The 17,896-nt window shown below is 48.4% G+C and overlaps 1 protein-coding gene across 23 annotated transcripts in view; it reads right to left on the reverse strand.

Annotated features, from left to right (window-relative positions):
* The window catches only part of NFASC (neurofascin), a 183,249-nt gene that overhangs the window by 37,392 nt on the left and 127,961 nt on the right, over positions 1-17,896 (reverse strand). For all 23 annotated transcript variants that reach the window (XM_050955564.1, XM_050955566.1, XM_050955565.1 and 20 more), the window contains 2 exons: positions 7,248-7,370; positions 6,101-6,274 (listed from right to left, as the gene is read on the reverse strand). In XM_050955564.1, coding sequence (XP_050811521.1) covers positions 6,101-6,274; positions 7,248-7,370 — 297 coding nt within the window. The remainder of the gene's footprint in view (positions 1-6,100; positions 6,275-7,247; positions 7,371-17,896) is intronic.

Consider the following 17,896-nt stretch of genomic DNA (forward strand, 5'->3'; position numbering starts at 1 on the left):
GCACCTTATCCTTAAAGAAAATTGTGTATGGGGGTTCTGATGTAAGAGTGCAGATGTCCGAGACCCTTCTTGGCTGAAGTATTAGTCACCAGAAAGGCCATCATCTGGGAAAGGTACAACAGGTGGCACATTGCGAGCGGTTCAGACGGAGGGCCTGAAAAGTTTTGATATGACCAGGCTTAGTTCCCATGGAGGGACTGGCTCTCGTATTTGTGAGTAAAATCTTTCTAGGCCCTTGAGGAAACAGAGACCTCTCATGTAAGAAAACAGAACAGTTATCCATCGAGGGGGCGGAATGCTGAAATTGTTGTGAGGTGTAACTTAATCGATAACTCCTATTGTTCCAGGTGTAACAAGTACTCAAGCATGGCCTCTTGTGATGACTGCATGGGTAAGAGACCGTGTTGGGAAGCCAAAGGGAGAACCGCTTCCATTTAGAGAGGTATGTAGCCCTGGGAGAGGGCTTCCTACTACCTAACAGGAGCTTGCAGACCTGCTCCGAGCAGGCCAGCTCTATGGTATTTAGCCATGTAGCTTCCATGCTGTCAGGTGGAGGGCACTGAAGTTTGGGTGAAGCAGTCAACTGTGCTCCTGGAAGATCAGGTTGGGGAATACAGAGAGCAGCATCGGAGTGGCCTAGAAGCATGGTGAACCAGTGCTGACGGGGCTAGGCTGAGGCTATGAGAATGACCAACCCCCTGTCCAGCTTGATTTTCAGCAGAATCTTGTGCATTAGCAGCATAGGAGGGAAAGCGCAGAACAGCTGCCCTGCCCATGGGAGCAAGAAGGCATCCCTAAGTGAACCCTGGGCTGTGACCTTGCAGGGAGCAAAACTAGTGATGCTTTCTGTTGAGTCTGGTTGCCAACAGGTCTATGAGGGAGTCCTGCACCGCTGGAAAATATCCCTCATGATGTCTGGGCAAAGGAGCCACTCATGGTGATTGGAGAAAGATCTGCTGAGGTGATCTGCCAGCTTGTTCTGCGTTCCCGGAAGGCGAGAAGCCTCAAGCTGGATTGAGTGGACTATGCAAAACTCCCACAAGCAAATTGCTTCCTGACACGGGGGGAAGGGTGAGCTCTTCCCTGTCTATCGAGATGGAACATGGTTACAGTGTTATCCAGGAGCACTAGTATGCTCCTGCCTGCAACGCGAGGTGACTGCTGTGAGCTATCTGACGCTGATGCTTTTCCAGGGACCGTTGGCCTGAGGTCATAAGTGGCCTCAAGTGAGCTCCTCAGCCTAGATCTGATGCATCCGAGATCAGGGATAATGAAAGTTGGGGCTGGGTGAAGGGAATGCCTATGCAAACCATCAGAGGATCCAGCCACTGATTGAGGGAAACAAGGATTGGGGAACACATGCGAGAACCGAGTCTAGATGGAGGTGATTCGGCAAGTATGCTGAGGCCAGCCAAGCCTGAATGCGCCTGAGGTATAGCCTGGCATGCTGCAGCACGTACGTGCATGAGGCCATGTGACCTAAAAGCCTGAGACAGAAATGGCTGTCATAATGGGGTGGACCTTGATGTGCGCTACTAGTCATGTGATTGCCTGAAACCGGCATTCTGGGAGGGAGGCTGTGGCCTGGGTGAAGTCAAACATCGCTTTGATAAATTCTATCCTCAGCAATGGAGTGAGGATAGATTTTTGCTTGTTCATTAGCAGACGCAGGGCCTGGAAAGTTGACTGAAATGAGGTGGATACTGGACTTTACCTGAACTCTGGACTGACCTGACTAGCCAGTCATCCAGATACGAGAAGACTTGCGCTCTCTGTCTTCTCAGGAAGGTCACCACTACCGCCATGCACTTTGCAAACACCTGTGGGGCCGCCAACAGGCCGAATGGATGAACCATGAATTGGTTAGTGGGCCTGGCTGATGACAAACCTGAGAAAACTTCTGTGGGCTTGGAAAATTGAAACGTGAAAACAGGCATCTCTTAAATTGAGGGCGACGTAATAGGATCCAGGGAGGGGATAATGGAAGCCAGAGAGACCATGGGAAACTTCAGTTTCTTGGGGTAGCCGTAGAGACAGTGGAGGTCTAGACTAGGTCTGAGACCACTCTTTGCTTTGGCAAATAGGGAAGAATGGGAGTAAATCCCCTTCCCTCTTAAATTCTGTGGAATCTTTTGCACAGCTCCCACTCTGAGGAGGGCTTGTATCTCCTAGACTAGAAACTGCTTGTGAGAGAGGTCCCTGAAGAGGGACAGGGTGAGAGGGTAGAAATAAATTGGAGTGTATAACCTGCTTCCATAGTGATCAGCACCTAATGATCCGTGGTGATATGAGACCACGCTATGCTGAAGGCGGACAGACGGGCGCTGGAACCATTTGTATAGTGGGGGTACTGAGAGCCAGTGAACCAAACTGTAAACCCTGCATATGATGGAAACCACTTCAGGCCAGGGAGTGCAGCAGCACCCGCAGCACCCCTAGTACGAGCACCTATGGGGACAGGTGGATTGAAAATAAAGTCTGGTGAGACAGGAACTGATATAACACCCTTGACTGTCCCATCAAGAGGTCTGCTTTGAGCCCCCTGGGTGTCTGGGAGGGGCAGATATTGACAGTGAAGTAGACAGGAGTGACTGTGCCTAAAACCCCTACTCCGTTTCCTCTGCAGGTCTTGACCAGGATGATGGGGCCAAGAATGGGGCCCTGGCATCGGGGGAACCCCCAGAGGTTCTAAAAGGGCCACTGTATAGGCCTTTGACTGCTAGGCCAAGCGCTCCATGGCACTCCTGTCCAGGATCCATAGCAGGGTAGGGATGGCAGGAGGGATAATGAGGGCTCCTCAGACGAGAAGGGTACCAGCCAACCACCGACTCCGACAAGCCTTCCTCCGGGATCCATGGAGGTGCACTTCCCACCAGTGCTGGAGATGGGTGCTGGGGCGGGGAAGCTTGCGCTGGGACCAGCAAGGACCGTTTCCCTCTAGGTGGTACCGCAGAGCCTGGAACTGGATAGCAGCTGGAGGTTACCCATTCTCTCCTGCCTGCCGGCACCAATGCCACCAACTCTTGTACAGCTGGCAATGGTGGTACCGAGAGCACCAGCAGAGCTCTGGCTGCAGCAAATGCCTCCAGAGTGGATGGCACCACAATGGCGCCGGTGCTGCACTTTCCCGCTGGTGCAGATGGCTCATCTGGAACTGGACTTAACAGTTCCTGTGTACGGGTCGGACTTAACAGTGCTGCCTGCCATGCCGAGGCAGAGGAGTGTCCTGACTTTAGTTGCCCTCTGCTCTGTTCCCCATGCCTGGCCTTCTTTGGAGTTGGGGAACAACCTCTCTCAGCCAGCTGCTTTCTATGCTGCTTTCTCTGCTCCAGGGATGGCGAATGGTGCCAAGACTCCCGTAGGCTGGGAGGAGTGCTCTGCACCAACGCTGAGGTACTCAGTGGCGAGTCCGAGCAGCTCGGCTCAGAGGAAGGTCTGAGCACTCTTTTCATCAATAGGAAGTTTAGCCTGGCCTCTCGGTCCTTCTTCGTACGAGGTTTAAACTCATGGCAGATCTGACAGCAATCCCCGATGTGAGCTTCCCCCCGAGCACTTTAGACCACTAGAGAGCGGGTCGCGCAAAGGCATAGCCTTGTTGCAGGAGGCACAGGGCTTGAAGCCTGGTGACAAAGGCATGCCTCAGCACTGGGGACAGGCCAAAACTCCGCTAAGTTACAGAGAAGTGCCAGCAAAACTAACTACTTACACTCTATGTACAGTATGAAGAAAAATGGAGAAAAAATGAAGACCACTGAGAAAAGCTTGCTGCAGCAAGGAGGGTAGTTCCAGTGACCGTCACCAGCATTCAGAAAGAACTGATGGGGCGCAGGGTCGGCCTGGCCCTTTCTACCTACGCTATGGAGTGCCAGAGCTGACAAGTCACCACTGAGAGAGAAATTTCCACCAACTGCGCTTGGGGTGCGCACACACCTATATTAGAATGGACATGTGCAATCACTCGAAGAAGAACTGTACTTGACATCTGTATCTGAAGATGGTTGTTGCTACACTGGGTCAAGCTGTAGCAGGCAGTAGGCCTCGCAAAGAACACAGGATGCCAATTATTGGGCACAGTTGTTGACTACACTTTCTCTTTATAGGCTGGCAATAGCTCAGTCCAAGAGTGCCAACCCGCCTTGTTTCTCTGTCAACAGAACCCTACCCAGAGTTATACAGTAGTGAGCTATTATACTTCAGAGTCTGGGCACCCTAAAAGTAAGAGAGGCTGTTCCCCATGTTCTACATACTGGCATAGTCTCAGAAATGCACTTTGTAACTGCAAGGAAGATACAAAGCTATCTGAGGAATTCCAAGACCCAGACAAATACTGTTCGATAGTTCCCTCTGGTGGCTATCTGAAGTGTACCCTCTCTTCCAGGAAAAACAGAGAGCTCAACTCAGTAAAAGCATCTCATGGATCAATGGTCCGTTTGGGGGATGGATTAAGTGGACCCTCCCACCCCAAATTTAAACCCTGTCAGCTCTGATTCTAATCACTAGACAACAGCACTGTGTCCCTTTGATGGTTTTCCTAGTTATACTCAAACTAGAACTCCTGACACTGGCTGGGTCAAAGTTTTCTTCTCTTTGCTGGACCCTCCTCAGGCAAATGCCAAAATACTGTATGTTGTAGCTTTTGAAGGTCCATTATAAATATCCTGGCATAAACCCCACTGTTAATAACTAAACATACAGCGATAGCCAAAATCCATTAATTAACTTGGATCTTTTCCTTACTCCCTTCATTTATTTTGCCAGATTGAGTGCAAAGCCCCAACAGCCTCTCCTTCCTGCCTGTGGGCTAGTAGCTAGGGACCAACATTCCCAATATACCCTGGCAGCATACCAGATTGAGCAATGAAATCCAGTTGAGGTGCTGTTTCTCATTAGATCTAGCTGCTTGTCAAACTGCAGGAATTACCTAGCAGCCTGCCAATGGTTAGATCACCCAGCTACGTTTTTGTATACCACTGATACGTCCTCGCTGGATCGCTCTGGCCCATTGTCTCCCAGGCATAACATCAACACAGCAGTATTGTTCAAAGAGCTTTTTCAATGTAAATACCAGTGTAAATCTGCACTGAACATTTCTGTGGTGAACTCCATGTGGAACTACAGTAAAAGAGTCATAGAAATGTAGGGCTGGGAGGGATCTCAAGAGGTCATTTACTCCAACCTCCCACACTGAAGCAAGTAAAATTGGTTCTAGACCATCCCTGATGGGAGTTTTGTCTGACCCGGTCATTAAAATTTCCAGTGCCAGGGATTCCACTACTCCCCTAGGTAACTCCTTCTGGTGCTTAATTATCTTTGTAGTTAAAGTTTTCTTAATATCTGACCTAAATCTTCTTTAAGGTGGCAAAGGCCTACTAGAGAGTCTCTCACTCTGCATACACTGTTTCCTCATAGCGGATATTATGTAAGTGATAACTACACAGCACGTGAAGGGGCAGGCAGAGTGCCATCAGGAAGACAGAGTCTACTGCTGTGAATACAGCAAGCATCTCTCTGTAGTTGTAAAAGAGAGAAACCCTCCTGCTTCAGGGCATAAGACAACCACTAACTCCTGGGGTCAGGAAGAAACTTCCCATTAGGGCAGGTTATTGCTTCATAATTGTTCTCTCTGAGGGGTCTTGCACTTTCCTTTGAAGAATCAGGTTCTGGCCATTGTTGGAGACAAGATACTGAGCTAGATGGACCATAATTCCGATGCACTATGGCAGTTCCTATGTTTCTAAATTTGGAAAAGCAGTCACTACATTTGCCTATCTAACTAGGTACTCATATGGCCCTCATTAATGTAGTATCTGAGCAGTTCACAATCATGAATGGATTTTATCTGCACATCCTTAACAGTGCTATCGCCATTTTACAGATGGGTAACTGAGGCACAGAGTAGAACTTTCTTGCTTAGGGACTATTGGCTCTGCTTTCGTCACGGTGAGAAAGATACCCATTCCCTTAGTAAAACCACATTCTGTCTGTGATTTTCAGTGTAGTCTGTAGTTTTGGAAGACATGCACAATGCTCCTTGTGTGTTAACTCCTCTGGGAGCATGTATCCCACCCCCAAAGTCACAGCAACACTGTCCTCCACCTACCTTCATTCAGTGGGGCTGGCGACTCTTCCACAATAGATTCTCCATCTCCCACCTGTGTCCTAGCACGCAGAAAGAATCTATAGCGCGATATGGGGTCTGTCCTCTGCAGCGTAAACCTTGTTTGGTTGGGGGAGAAGGTCTCTACCAGCGTTCTGCCCGTTTTGGTTCCATTAACTGAGGAGAAAGGCAAGCTGTGTAGGCTTCAGCTTTGTTTCAGACACATGCTATGTTACACATTTCATCTCCTCCCACCCTAGGAAATCGGCTGATGGTCCAATATGCTTCTGGATTGACTATGCTCAATAGAAAGATTTGTGGAGATTCAGCAAAACCTGTCTGAGAGCGCAACAGCAGCCAGCAGCCTCCTAGGGGGATGTGCATTGAGTAATAGTGCAACTGAACTGTACTGGCTAGCATAGGTGCTGGAACTAGGGTGCAGAGGGCGCTGCTGCACCCTCTGGCTTGAAGTGGTTTCCACTATATTCAGGGTTTACAGTTAGGTTCAATGGCTCTCAACCCTCCACCTCCCTACTACACAAATTGTTCCAGCACCTCTGCAGGCTAGAGATGAGATTCGCACCCATGCAGAAGGCTGGTATGTGTCCTGCGTAAGCTCTCACAATAAGACTTGTGTTGTGCACAGCCTTGATATTTGGCCCTCTACATTGCATTGAATTCCATACTGTTTGGGGATACTGTGGGGCACTTTCACTCTTTCTGCAGTAATCTTCCAGGTGTGTGTGTGTGTGAGAGAATATCTGCTGTACCAATTTCACTGTATTTAGAGTTTGCTTGCAATTTATTATTGCAGTCTGGGGCTAACCCTTATTTCTCCCCCTATGGCCAAGTCCTGGGAGATGCTGAGCACCCGCAACCCCTACTGGCTTATGCTGAAATGGTGCAGGCACTCAGCACTGCAGCAGGACTTGTCGCCTTCAAAAATAGCAAATGGACTTCCTTGTCATGGAAGTCTCTAATTCTTTAAAGGGCTACTCTTGTGCCGTCATATTTTGGAAAATACCTTTTAGCACCTGGGAGGAGGAACTCCTTCTGGGTTTGGCGCTGAATAACCTACTCACCCAGGAGAACACTTGATGAGTTAAAAATCATTGATCAGTTGAGAAAAACAAACAGGTGTGGAACGTACAGGCTTGGTATCTAAGGTTGTATCCAGTGAGAATTCCATTGGGATGTTCAGGGTGGTCCCATTCCAAAGTGATGGTTTCCAGGTTAGGCTGTCGGATTCTGAAATATCTGGGGGCACTGGGTACTTGGGAGAAGGATGGGGCAAGGAGGGAGGAGGAAAGAAAAGACAACATACCTTACAACATGGTACGTGTTGCAGGGTGGCTGACATAATAAAGATATACACACAAAGCTCAGATGCTGATGGAACAAAAACTGCATTAAAAACCGTGCACCAGTACTGGGGTTTCACAAGCACATTGAAACTCAGAACAATTCTGCATGTGAATCCAGCACTGGATGCAACAGAATCATATCTATTCATTAACTGAGATGCGTGTACTGCAGTTTGATAATTCTCTGTGCATGGGAACCATACCAGTGCAGTGTGCATATCATACTCACTGTCAGAATGGATTGACATGATCAGCTAGTCTAACCTCCTCCAAATTGCAGACAACAGAACCTCACCTACCCACCTCCTCCTGTAATAGACCCATAACTTCTCGCCAAGTGACTGAAGTCCTCAAATCATGGTATAAATACTTCAAGTTACAGGGACTCCACCATTTACAGTAGTTTAAACCTGCAAGGGCTTGGACCCCATGCTGTGAAAAAGCCCAGGCTCTCCGGAAATCTGAGCGGGAAATTGCTTCTTGACCCTAAATGTGGCGATCAGTTAGACCCGGAGAATGTAGACAAGACCCACCAGCTAGGCACCTGCCCAAGAATTCTCTGTAATAACTCCCAGACCTCCTGAAGTAGTGTCCCACCACTAGCTGTCGGAGATATTTGCTCTGTGGGGGCTAGACCTACCACCACAGTTTGTAACAGGTGCTCTCCTTTGGCTCATGTGGTAGACGCTTGCGTTTTGGAGATGAAGAACTAGTGTTCTTAGCCCAATTTCATAACTTGTATGTGTAGTATATCTACCGTGATACCTTTTGTGGGTATCAATAAACCACCCCCTATGTGCCTGCACCCCTGAAGTCTGTTTCCTGTTATACAGGGAGGCTGGTCAAGGTCTCTCCCCACCAAAGAAAAACTGCAACTGCTGTTCTGTTTATAACAATGTCCAGTAAGATATCCTGCCACTGCTACCTTGTAATCTACTGCAGAGCAGAGAGAGCCTGGTTTACTAATATGATAATACAATAAAACCACATAAGGCCAGGCACCTGGCTGGCGTTAATTCATCTTTTGGCAGGGAGGTTATACGTGGATGAGCCAATATGAGGTGCAGTTATTGAATACGTTGCCCTGAGATATTTTGCAGTTTTACCTAACCCTCTTGCAAGCCTGTAAACCCCTTGTTAAGATACCCGTTTTGCTCCCAACAATGAGAGGAAACAGTCCTCAGTGTACAGGGATTTCTAACACCTGCACTGCATGGGTATGCTTGGAGGTACAGGAAGGGTTTTTCCACCTTTAGCATATCTCCTGTGGCAGCAGGAGACTCCCTAGAGTCAGGAATGGTGGCGGTTCCCTAAAGGCAGGGGGCATCGGTGCTCAAACCCTGCCCTCTGCACTGCCCCTTCCCCTGAGGCCCCACCCTCATGATGCTGAGCCCCTGCCCTAGCGCTGCCCCTTCCCCCAAGGCTCTGATCCCATACTGCCCCCCCCCAGACCCTGCCCTCCGCTCACTCCCCTCTCCCCCTTTGCTTGCCCTTATGGCTGGTAAAAAGTGGGAGGGCTACCACTTTAAAAAGTGATGGGGAGCTGGGCCCCCTTGTTCCAGCGCTCCTGCCTTGCTTTTGTGAGAACTCAGAAAATCACCCGGCTCCCCAAGAGTGTCTTTTGGCTAGGATGTGCACAGATGCAGCAGCCTGCATTCCCGTCCCCCCCATGCATTCTTGCCCACTTGGGGCCAAGCCACACAACCTGGATGGCTCTTGAAATGTACAACTTGTTTGTGCACAGCAGTAGGGACAAAATTTTTGCCCTTAAATCCTAGAGCTTTGTGTAGAGAGGACTGGTTGGCAGGTCCCATTTGGCTCTTAGAAATACATGGTTATGGTACTGTGGCTTGCTTTCCAAATGCAGACTGATTCAAGGTGTACTGTCAGTCGATGGGGTGGCTCTGTCCTATGAGATGTGCATGTGACTTCCCAGGGATCAGAGTGGCACATGGTGCACCCAGAGGCACAATGGGTAACCGGTCAGTCACCCTTTGTTCAAAACAACAGAGCATCTCAGCAGGGCAACTGAATAGGTGTAGCGATGCATTTGTTGGTGGTTTGTTTGTCTCACTGGTATTTGATATGTCCTATTGAAACTGGACAAACTGCATGGCAACGTCACTGCTCCTTAGCACAGAACTGTTTTAGGGTAAGGCCAGGGATGCCCCATTGTGCTAGGCAGAGCGCACATATCATAGGCCTTGTCCTGAAGAGTATATGGCCAAAATGTTCACAGCTGGCAAAGCAATAACTTGTTGTGTAGTGTGGGCCTAATCCTGCTCTCAGCTTTGGTCATAACTGCAGCGTGTGAACCAGATTCTGTCACTGAACTGGGATATTGAACAGTGTTTGTTTTTTAAAGGGAAGCTTTGAAGCTAATACATATCACTTTACACCCCTTAGAACAAGAGAAGAGCTGCTTAAACAATTTCCTGACAAGCTCCACCTCCTGAGAGCATTATCAGACCTAGTTTTGTGCTGAAGGGAGTTATAAAACCACCCCAGCTTGCTGGGATTTGTATATGCACAAATTTAGGCCAAATGGTACACAACCCTAACACACAGCTAATGAAGCACGTCTAGAAAAGCTCCTCCTTTCTTGGGCAAACCCATTGTAGGAGTTTTGCATTCTGAAGGGCTTCCGGATTTGGCCCAATGGCTTTATTTCCCCCTTTAATTACAAATTTCAATGAATGATGATACTTTGAATAAAAGTAAGCTTTTGAAAAGCCAGCACAGGAAGAGTTACAGCCTCCATCATGCCTCTTTCCCCCGCCCCACCCATTGTTACTTGTAATGTACAGGACTATAAACGTAAACCTTAAAAGATTAATTGCCAGTTGCTAAAAGGTGCAGCACCAATGAAAATCTACTGAGCTGTCTCCAAATAGCATCTAGAGCAGTGGTTCTTATTGAAGCTGTTCCATTTTAATTAACCATTAATTGGGCCAAAGCAAAACATGAAAATGAGACACCCTCTGTAGCTCAGAGGTTGGGGTATTTCCCTAGGATGGGGGTTCAATTCTATATCTAGTTGGAGAGGGACAGGCCTTTGAAGAAGGAGTGCCCTTAATCTTTGCTGTTGAAGCTGTTCCACTTTAATTAGCTATGACTTGGGGCAAAGCAAGTAGTAATAGCAAAAGGCCTCTGTAGCTCAGAGGTTAGTATTTGTTCCTGGGATATTGAAGATCCTGGTTCAGTTCCTTCCCCTGCCTGGGGAGGGATAAATCTTTGTGGTGGGAGTTCCCTTAGCCTTTCCTGTTGAAGTGGCTTCCGCTTTAATTAACTACGAATTGCTCCAAAGCAAGGTTGTCTAAAGAGCTGCCTTCTCTGGTGTAGAGGTTTGGGCACTCCCCTGGGATGCTGAGGGCCCTTGTTCAATCCCTGTGGTGGGGAAGGGGTTTGCAACATGTATTGGCCCCCTCTGGGGCCTTTTACTTAAATATTTGTTGGTGGGGGTGTTAAAAAAGCAAGTCACTCTTTTGTCCCCTGTGGCTAGGCTACCCGCCCAGGCTGTGGGAGACCCCAGGGCCCAACCCCTCCTCTGCAAGGGGTTGTGCCAAGGCTCTCCCACCTCCCAGGAGACCTCCCTCCTCCTGCCTCCCACTTACACCTCCCAGCCCCACCCCCAACCTGGCCCCCAGCCACCACCCCTCCCACCTCCCACCCACCCCTCCTGCCCTTGCCCCCACCCACCACTCTTGTGAAGTGAGCGATCTCTGTTCAAACCCCCTTCTGTTTCCAGAAAGACAAGGGCCTTCCGCAAGCGAAAGGGGACCTAAACAGGAACCTCCCACTTCTCCCCTGGGGGGTGGGACAGCCTTCTCCAAATCCTTTTAAATAATCAGAGGAAGGATTTGAACCAGAATCATCCACCTCCTAAGCAAGCAACTTAACCACTGGACTATAGAGTGACCCTAGACCTTGGCCTGGCCCAGTTCATAGTTAACTAAAGTGGAGACAGCGTCAAGAGGAAAGAGACAAATGGCTCAGAGCCTAGCTCCTTCAGGACTGGAACCAGGCTCTCCAACACCATAGGTGCAGGCCCTGGCCACCAGGCTATACAGGGCTGCTTGCAAAACATCTTTGCTTTGGATCATTTAAGAGTTAATTAAAGTGGAAGCCGCTTCAACAGGAAGGGTTGAGAGTACTCCCTCTTCAAATCCTTGCCCCTCTCCACACACAGGGAAGACTTGAACCAGCATCTTCAGTATTTCTGAAATGAGCCCAATTGGCTGAGCTACAGCACATCTTTAGAACTGGCTTTGGCCTCATTAATTACAGTGGCACAGGAAAGGTTGAAGGGGCAGCCTCTTGAGAAGTAGGTGAGTGCTATACAGATTCCTTTTCATCAAGCATCACTCTTCCCTGGCCTTGGTGACTACCCAAACCATGGATGATAAAGTGAGTCTCAAGCTGTCTGTGGCCCAATTCAGAGTTAAAGTGGAACAGTTTCAATAACAGAGGACGCATAACCCCTATCAAAATATCCTTAAGTCAGGGAGTAGGGCACTCACTTGAGAGATGACACAGCCCTGTTCATCTCCCTTCTTATAGCACGTGTGGGGAGGAGGATTAAACCATCATCTACTACAGCCCACGTGAGGCCCCTAAACACTGGGGCGAAAGGTTATGAGGGAAAGCTCGTTCCCCTCTCAGGCCACTCATCTGAGGTGGCAGATCCCTGTTCCCAAATCTTTCCGTGCATTGGGCAGAGGGAGGAAACTGCCTCAGATTCTCCATTATCCCGGGTGCGCACCTCCACCTAACCGCTATAAGGGAGGCTGTCTCCCCACTTGTGTGGAGTTAGGCAGATGCTGAGTCTGCCTCCCAGCTCCAGCCCTGCAGGGAAGATAGGCAGGACAATGACAGTTGGCCCCTGGTTTGAGAATTGGGTCAGGCATGATATAGGCAGCTGGTGCCCAGAGTAAGGCAGCAGGATATGCACTCAGAGGCAGACACAGAGAGCAAAAACCAAGCAAATTGAGGTGCATCCAGGGCCAGGCAGCAGCTGAGCAGGGGTTTTTGTGGATCATAGTGGTGCCTAAACCTGGGACTTACTTAGGCTCCACCTGCCCTTTGTGGATCTGGCTGTGTGCCTATGCCATGGCCTGTGCATGCCCACTCTTGGCTGCCCTGAATGCTGCGTTGTGTGTCTGTGGCATGAACTGAGCTCACTCAGTTCACTCCCCTGCTCAGCACTGCATGCCTGCTGCCTCAGCGCTCTGTGCACCTCCAGCTAAAACCCTGCTGGAGTCCCCCGCATCAGAGGAACTGAGAGGCTCTGTTCAGCAACTGACACAAAAACTAAACCCAGACACTATTCTGGGGCTGCATCTAGCATACCAGTTCTCAAGCCAATCTGGTTCTGTATTTGCATTTTACAACACTTTAAAATTAAGCACAGGTCATTTGCTGGGAGAAGGGAGCTGTATCTCAGCAGTCCCTTGATCATGATCCTAAATTTGCACCGCCAGTGATAACCAATGCCTACTACTAGCATTGTTTGCCTTTAAACAAATACTACTGCAGGCTTTGTGCATCTCTGGCACCTGTTGACATTCCAGGTCTTGCTTCACAGACCCAAAATAAAAGCCTAGTAACGCTGGGCTTACTGGGTTTTGGAGCTGCGTCTTGGTCAACTTAGGGGAAGGCAAGATATGTTCTATGGGAATACAGCTCCCTCCCCGCTGACTTTGTGCAAAAGAAAAGTTGTTTCTTTCCAGCCCTACCCACCTCTGAGCCAGGCTGTTTCCCTGGGTTCACTGAGTATGGCTGAAGAGTTAACAACTAACCCCTGTGACACTGCATCCCTTACTCACTCAAACTCTGTCATATGCCCTGGCGTAAGCCTGGAGTGAAATCAGGTGTGTGTGGGGGGGGGGGGGGGCGGGGGGGGGCAGTACCCACAGCTTCCACATGTTCCTGACCAGTGAACCTTGGGAAGGTCTTTAGTCCCCACCTCCTCATCCTGCAAATCATTAAAACCCCAGCAGGTGTAATAACTTTAAAAGGCCCAGCTATGGGAGGGGCATCCCTCCCTACTAGGTCCTCTCTCTGAAACCAGCACAGAAAAAAGCTTGCTGCTTTAATCCTTTCTTCTTCACCAGTAAAGGGGGATTAAACCAGCCTCTCAGGTAAGTACCCTAACCCCTAGGCTATACAAGACTTCTTGCAAATGAGTCTTGTTTTGGCCCAATTAATAGTTACAGTGGAACAGCTTCCAGAGGAAAGAAGCTCCCTCATCAAACCTGTTTTAAACAGACAGAGGGAGGAGTTGAAGCAGGGTCTTCCCACTTCAAAGTCAGCAGCCTAATCTCCAGTCTATAGAGCAATTCTGAGCCTTTTACTGGCCCCACTGGTAATTAATTGAAGTGGAAAAGCTTCAAGATGCTGGCTTTTCTCCTCTATCTGGTGTGCAAAGCTGAAACCACTAGAGCTCAGAGCCAAGTATGGGCTGGAGCTGGAGGTTGCTCTGTCAGCACCAGTCACAGCAGATCAGGGAATGTCAGAGACAGAGTGAACTACTGTCCTGCGCCTGCCCCAAAGTCCCTGAGTCTGGTACTGTCCCTGCAAACCCTGACTGATGTTTGTCAACACCATTATCCAGAAGAGGGAAACATGCATTTCACGGCTCTGCAGAACTCATAATGCACCACAACTGGCGGTGTCCGCTCAGATGAGGTCTGGATCTACAATACCAAGGTGAGGGAATATAAGTCAAGGGTGAGCTGGCCGTTCTTGAGGTTTGGTGTGGGGTAGTGGGCTGTGGGTCAGGATGGACAGCCACTGTCAGAGCTGGCTGGGGGGAGCTCAGGACTGGAATAGTGGGGGGAGGGCAGCTGTGGGTCAGGACTATGGGGCATTGGCACAGCTGGGGTGTGTGGGGGGAGCTCAGGACTGGAATAGCAGAGGGGGCTGCGGGTCAGGACTATGGGGCATTGGCACAGCTAAGATGTGTGTGTGGAGCTTTGGACTGGAATAGCAGGGGTGGGGGTTATGGGTGAGGGCCATTGGCAGAGCTGGGGGTGTGGGAGGTTTGCTGAGCGCTTGCGGGCTCTTCTCTCAGCATTGTGAGTGCCAAATCTCCCTGCAGAAGACAATAAGTGAGTAACTCATACCCTGACACACACACGGTTTGCAAATGTGTCCTGGGTTTTCAGGCTGGCTTCTCATTGCTCTAAACCCTTATGACATCCCAGCCTTGGCTGCTTTTTGGCTGATAGATAAGTTGGAGAGCCTTGGGCCTGACCCCATGGCAATAGGAAGACTCTTAGTGAGTCCAGAGCTTTGGGTCAGCTCCGTTTTGAAGAGGGGTGGGGGGATTAGGAGGTGACCCCTGCCACATAGAAACCACTTCACAGGTTTTCAGGAAATCTTTTTCCAATTGGTTTCAGACTGTCTCCTTCTCCCTCCTTAGATACTCATAGAAAGACAAGTGTGGGATGCTGTATGGAATATAGGTGACCATTTATAATAATATTGATACCAATATTACCCAATTGCAATGAATCTTACAAGATATGCCATGTAAAATATCAATGGAAAAGTTGTAATTTGTTAAGTATGATCTTGTTCATATGTATATATCTTTGTATTGTGAGTTAATATGTGATATCTGTATCTGAAACTTGTGCTGTTTCTGGGTGACTCCCCCAGACAGAGGCAATTAAGCAGGCTAGATAGTGCTGATGCCAGTCAAGGGCAATCAGCTATACAATAAAGCCATTGAGAAGGCAGGGGCTATGCCTATGAGTCAGCAGGACCTGTACTAGGGACATGCCTGTGGCCAGGGGACTCCAGTGCTTTTCTGTGCCCATGTACTGTGAGCTTGTATTTGGGACAGAGGATGTACAAGCCACATACCAAAGGCTATAAAAAGGTGGCTGCATCATCTCCATTTTGTTTTCAATCCTGCTTCTCACCTCTGCAGTAACTTCTCTATAAACTGAAGCTTTGAACAAAGGACTGATGGACCCAGCCAAGCTTTGGATGTGTTCCAGGGGGACTTTACAAGCCAGCAAACTCACCAATACTGTTAAGAACCTGATATATGGACTATGAAGTCATATATGTATCTGATTGCTCTGACCATTTAACAACCCTGGTCTTCCCTTTCTTTTATAATAAACCTTTAGATACTAAAGGACTGGCTGGCAGTGTGGTATTTTGGGTAAGATTCAAACTAGTATTGATCTGGTAACATGGCTGGCCACTTAGGGATGAGAAGAACATAGTGAGTTTTAAATTAACTTCTCACTTTACTGGACCAATTTGCTGGTAGGAGTAACTTTTTTCGCCTCTTGATAATCGGGGGAGGATAAGGAACACAGTTTGTGACTGGTGAATCTAACTACAGTGTGAACCATTAGGCTTGGGATAATCTGCCACGGGGAGAATCTGGTGACCTAAGCTGGCACCATCCAACACTTCCTTTGTAACAGCTACATTGTTCCTCTGGCTACTGCACTTCTAATCATTAACCCTCCACCTGTTGCAGAGATTGGCGTGGGCTTTGGCCTATTTTTCATCCTTTTTGGGGTGCTCCTGTACTTTGACTCAGTGCTGCTGGCCTCTGGAGATGTCAGTACCTCAAAACCTTGGCCCCCTTCCTTGCCCCTCCTGAGGGCAAAATATAGCACTGGGACAGACAACCCCTCTGCAAACAGTCACAGCTCCCATGGTGGAGCATGCCAGCCCTTTGGCCTTGTACAGCTTCCTTGTATGAGAGAAACAGGGCTAGTCTCTGTTCAAATCCTGCTCAGGTTTGTGTGAAATACGTGCTGGGTTTCAGTCCAGCTGTGATGTGTCCCCATCCTTAATCTCACCACAACTGGTGCTAACTGATCCCCTTGTAGGCAACCCTGAAAAGCCAAGAATCAAATCACATGGACACTAAACTATTATCTCCCTACTGAGGATGGTCCTTCCCAGTCAGGGTTGGGACACTTGTATGGTGCAGCACACACCTGTGTGGGGATAAATAGAGCATTTGTCTTCAGGGAAGTCAGCTCAGCACCTCTCCTCCCAGACACTAAAGTCCTTCTAAAAGTTTTATTGCATTTACAGATAAAAAGAACTAAGGGCTTGTTTACACATGGAAGTTCATTCAGACTCAGGAACCACCCCGATATTTGGATGGTTGTCCCACGTCTCGACTGATCTTTGGTCGGGATGCAATTTGTCCTGGTATTTTGCTCTCCTGGCAGCACCTGGCCTTTTTTTCTTCTGCCGGTGGCCCCCTCCCCCCACCGTGTGTGTCCCGATATTTTCTTCATCTCATCTGGTCACCTTAGGTACAGTGTAAATTTAATGTGGATCATCTATTTCGGATTAACTTCATGAGTGGATGCTCTTATTCTGAACTAGTTTTAATCCACTCTGGAAATGGATTAACTAATTAGGAGTAAGATACAGTTACTCTGGGATAAGAGCATCCACAACTGGTGTTAATCAGGAACAGCTATTCTGGAATAACTCATCATACAGATGAGTAATTATTAAAGGAATGTCAGACTGGAGGGAGGTCAAGTAGGATTCCACAGTGATCTGGTCTGGGTTGGGTGTTTAACATTTACAAATGACCTGGACATAGGAATAGAGAGCATACTGATCAAACCTGCAGATGACGCAAAGCTTATGGGGGATGTCAACACTTTGGAGGACAGAGCTAAAATTCAAAGGGATCTTAATACAGTGGAGAACTGGGCTATAAACAACAAAATGAAATTCAGTGAAGATAAATGTAAGGTGCTACACTTAGGGAAGAAAAAACAAAACCACAAATATAGAATAGGTGGTAATTGTCTTTTCAGCAGCACTGCTGGCAAGGATTGGTGAGTTGTCGTGGATCACAACCTCAACATGAGTCAGCATTGTGCTGCTGTTGCAAAAAAAAAAAAAATTTTAGATTGAATTAAGAGGCATAGCATGCAAGTCACAGGAGGTGGTAGTACTGCTCAGCCCTGATTAGGCCTCAGCTGGAGTATGGTGTCCAGTTTTGGTCACCAATGTATAAAAAGGATGTAGAGAAACTGGAAAGGATCCAGAAATGAGTGACAAAGATGATCAAAGGGATAGAACGCAGCCGGACAAGCAAAGGCTTGAAGGAACTGGGTCTCTTTAGTTTAGAAAAGAGGAGACTAAGGGTGGGAGGGAGAGACATGATAGCGGTCTTCAAATACTTGAAAGGCTGCTACTAAAAAGATGGAGAAAAGTTGTTTTGCCACAGGAGAAGACAATGGCTTCAAATTACAGTGTAGTGTATTTAGATTAAATCTGAGGAGAACTTCCTAACTAAACAGCAGCAGGACAACGGAACAGAGGCCTTGGAAGCTTGTGGAAGCTGCTTCACTGCCGGTTTCCAAAAGGAGACTGGAGCCATCTGTCTCAGATGGTTTAGACACAACAAATCCTGCATCTTAGCAGGGTG

The sequence above is a fragment of the Gopherus flavomarginatus genome, chromosome 5 (genome assembly GCF_025201925.1).
Source record: "Gopherus flavomarginatus isolate rGopFla2 chromosome 5, rGopFla2.mat.asm, whole genome shotgun sequence".
Classification (NCBI taxonomy): Eukaryota; Metazoa; Chordata; order Testudines; family Testudinidae; genus Gopherus; species Gopherus flavomarginatus.